The sequence below is a fragment of the Zingiber officinale genome, chromosome 7A, assembly GCF_018446385.1.
Source record: "Zingiber officinale cultivar Zhangliang chromosome 7A, Zo_v1.1, whole genome shotgun sequence".
Classification (NCBI taxonomy): Eukaryota; Viridiplantae; Streptophyta; class Magnoliopsida; order Zingiberales; family Zingiberaceae; genus Zingiber; species Zingiber officinale.
This window is the reverse complement of record NC_055998.1, coordinates 138684831-138688795: the sequence shown is the minus strand read 5'-3', so window position 1 is coordinate 138688795 and position 3965 is coordinate 138684831. Positions and strand designations below refer to the sequence as shown.

At 33.7% G+C, this 3965-nt stretch overlaps 1 protein-coding gene across 1 annotated transcript; it reads left to right on the top strand.

Annotated features, from left to right (window-relative positions):
• Positions 1-826: 826 nt before the first annotated feature.
• LOC121999769 lies at positions 827-3704 on the top strand. The gene is made up of 5 exons (XM_042554408.1): positions 827-1041; positions 1579-2572; positions 2667-3433; positions 3519-3540; positions 3639-3704. The coding sequence occupies exons 1-5, from the start codon at positions 827-829 to the stop codon at positions 3702-3704; spliced, it is 2064 nt and encodes a 687-aa protein (XP_042410342.1).
• Positions 3705-3965: the final 261 nt, after the last annotated feature.

Sequence of the window (3965 nt, the reverse complement as noted above, 5' to 3'; positions counted from 1 at the left end):
CACCTTGAAAAATAGTAAGTTTCTTCACTTTTTATAATTTTTTGATTGATTAGTCGCATTTTGTTTGATATCCACAGTTCATTATTTGTTTGATGTAAGTTATTGTTCGAATTTGTTGGCTTCTCGATTTTCAACATGTCATTGTACGATTTGTACAAAATTTTGTGCTATTGGCGATGGTTTATTATATTTTGGTGCCCACTAAATTAATGATGACATGTTTTGGATTAAGAATCTCTGCAAACCACTTTTATTTATTATATTTTTTTAATCATTATTCAGTGCTTTCTTGCTGGAAGGAATTTGCACGAGGATAACCACTTTGGGAGGTTGGACAAAGGGATACTTAGCAAAAATGTGATACTGCAATGGGTATATTAAATAGATTCTTTGTCCAAAATATGGAACACTTTGTATTGGATATTTTTATTTTAGAGAGAGCAAGCATATAGAACCAACTAATAGAGGTTATAGAATTTGAGAAATTACATTGTGTGTTCCACTTCCTAAAGACAATTTTCTAATGTTATATAAGAATAAAGGCCGATAATATTTGAATGAGTATATTGTTCCTCATTTATGATGTGTTATGAAATTGTATATCATTTCTCAATTTATTTTGTAATTGATATTATGTTATGATTTGATTATGAAATTGTATAATGTTTTCTAATGCAATTTCTCAACCACTTAGGTGACGCAGGTTTTTGTTCAATTTCTTGGAGAAATGGAATCTGGATCAGGATCTTCAAATTTTTCATTTCTGGGTAGTTGCAAGTATAAAGAAGACCTCTATATGATTTCAATTTTTAATGACTTCAGTCTAATGGAGTTGTTTCTTAATCTTGGAAGAAAATGTGAGGAGATTGCTCCACAAAATGTGATCTTGCAATATCTAGCTCCACATCAGAATATGTATGTGACATTGAATGAAGATGATGACGTCCGTATTATGACACATCTTTACACGTCTATGAGATTGACAATAATTAATATGAGAGCGGTGAAAAAAGATGATATGGGTTCCCACAATCTTGAAAGGTAAAAAATTTCTGCCTTATTTTTTTTTATAGGAATTGGGTTGATATTGATGATGATGAAATTTATTTATTTATTTTTTTTGCTTTGCTTGATATTTCATTTGTAGATTACAATTGCTGATGATATCTTGTTTAGTTATTTATCATTTTTTATCATATGTTTCATGGAGATATGTTATAGGTGTGCTTCTTGTGAATCTTGATCATGCGTGAGTTTTAGTTTTGAAGACATTGGATCATTTGAACTATTAAATAGAACATGACTATATTCCATTTACGTTGCATTAATAATTTATTAAAAGGTAAAAAATGAGAGATCAACAAAATATTGAACTACTTAAAATAGTTAAAAAATGATATCCTATTGTTTTGATTTCATACGCATCCACATGTTGTATTGTACACATTTCAGTTTCATTAATAAGTCTTTGATAATTATTTAAGAATTTAATGCTGTGTGTTTTGGTATATAGATAGTAGGTTAACTAAAATTGTTTTATGCGTACAATGATATTATACTCACTGTTAAATTGATAAGGTTTGAAACTGAAGAAGAGACACAGACTAGTAATGATGACCATCTTGAAGTGGGGTTGGTAAGAAATTCCATAGACGTTTGGAATCATTGCATTCGTGGAGAGGGCCAAATATTCAAGGATGCTGCAGAATTTCGAAAATGTGCTAAAAATTATGCAGTTGCTACGAAACGGTCATTTTTGTATAAAAAGAATGATAATAAGAAGGTTATTCTTGTCTGTAGCACAAGCAACTGTTCTTGGAGAATATATGCTTCAAGACATAAAGCTGACAAACTTTTTGGCATTAGAAAATGTAATCTAATTCATACTTGTGGAGATGACAATCTTCGTAGTAGAGGACATCCTAAAGCTGATGCTGCCTGGGTTTCTAATATTGTGATGGACAGATTGAGGGGAGAGCCCTCGTATCGACCATGCATGATGTTGAAAGATATTCACAGAGATTATGGGGTTGAGCTTAATTACAACAAGGTTTGGAAAGGGAAGGAATTGGCAATGCATGACATTCATGGTGTAGAGGAGGGGGCGTATGATAGATTAAGATGGTATTGTAGTGCTATCAAAGAAACTAATCCTGGAAGTTTTGTCGAGTGTGAAATTGATCATTGTAGTAATAACTTTAAACGATTATTCATCTATTTCAACGCATGTGCAACTGGTTTTATCAATGGATGTAGGCCCTTGGTTTTCTTGGATGGCACTCACATAAAGAATAAATACAAGGGATGTATTTTGGTTGCTGTGGCAAAGGATGCTAATGATGATCTTTTCAAATTAGCATACTCAGTTGTAGATGCTGAAAATGATGATAATTGGGGATGGTTTTGTTTCCAACTTAAAAGTGCTCTACTTTCACATCGCTTTATTGGGTTCCATGAGTTTACCTTTTTCTCTGACAGACATCCTGGGATAATCAAGGCTATTCAGTTAGTATTCCCAGTCAGTCATCATGCCTACTGTTTAAGGCATTTGGTAGATAATTTCGTGAAACAGGTTTGTCTAATGGTATACTTTTGTTAGGAAACATTACTTTTTAGATATTACTTTGTGCATACTAGTTTATATTCTTTTTTTTATTTGAATGTAGGTCATGCGAAGCTACCCACTTCATAACAAAAAATATTGGTCATCTGTTTTCAAGAAAGCTGCATATGCCCTATCGAGACAAGAGTTTCAAGAACATATTAACAATATAATACGGTCAATGCCACTTGCTAAAGACTTCATAGTATCTTCGTGTCCAGAAAGTTGGGCAAATGCATGTTTTCTAGGAAATCGTTGGGGTGTCATGAATAATAATATAGCCGAATCGTGGAATAATTGGGTTAAAACAGCACAGTTTCTTCCTATTGTGCCCATGGTGGACCATATACGCATTCAAATTATGGACATGATGCACAGACGACGTGAAGCAACAATGGGGATGGTTAAAAGATTGAGTCCATCAAAGGAGAATGCTCTTGCAAAAACATATGCTGAATCTCGCAGCTTAAAACTACTTAAGGCATGTGGCTGGAGTTTTGAGGTTGTGGATGGAGATAAATCATTTGCTGTTGATTTGTCTGTTATGACTTGTTCGTGCAGAGCATGGCAGGTTAATAGGTTTCCATGCAAACATGCATGTGCAGCAATAGAGTCAAAGTCATTGTCATTATATGATTTCTGTGACAAATACTTTAAGATAGAGTTGTATCGTGAAAGCTACAGAGGAATATTAAATCCAATCCCTACATGTCACATGTATGAGTCCAATCCCGAGCACCCATTTGTAATCAATGCTCCTGATGTTCGAAGCCAACCAGGTAGAAGAAGAACTCAAAGGATACCTTCACAAGTCGAAAAACGTGTGACAAAGTGTGGTCGATGTCATGGGCGAGGCCATAACCGACGCAGTTGCAAAGAAGCCATTAACTAACTCTGCTTTTGTTTTGTGAAATAGTGTGAAACTGTTTGATTTACAAGTAAATTGCTGAAATTTCTTTAAGGAGCATGTACTCATATATTTGAACTAAAGATTATGGTTGTTCTAAAAACAACTAATATGTTTTCCAATGTACAGGAAAAGGGGGATGATAGAACAAAGAAGAAGCGAGGATGCATCGACAAGAAGGTGTACTCGATCTAGCGACAGTATTCGTGGTCGGTTGTTGCGTTGATGGTCCTTTTTTGTTATTGTATTCTATTAAGTTAGTGACTCCTATGTACTATTTATGAAAGGTGAGCTTATTAGTAGTTGATGTTTGAAAATGGTGTGATATCTATATTTCATACTTTTAGTAAGTGACTTGTATTTGTGGTTGTTGTGTCAGTGTATTTTCTAGTTCAGTCATGAAATTAAATGTTTAGTATACTCTTTATTTCCATGTCATTTGTGGATATAGTAACA

Coding starts and splice junctions, on each gene's coding strand:
- LOC121999769 (XM_042554408.1), top strand. CDS start 827: ATGGAGTTGTTTCTTAATCTTGGAAGAAAATGTGAGGAGATTGCTCCA. Junction 1,042..1,578: donor GGTTCCCACAATCTTGAAAG/GTAAAAAATTTC, acceptor TAAATTGATAAG/GTTTGAAACTGAAGAAGAGA. Junction 3,434..3,518: donor GTCGAAAAACGTGTGACAAA/GTGTGGTCGATG, acceptor TTTGTGAAATAG/TGTGAAACTGTTTGATTTAC.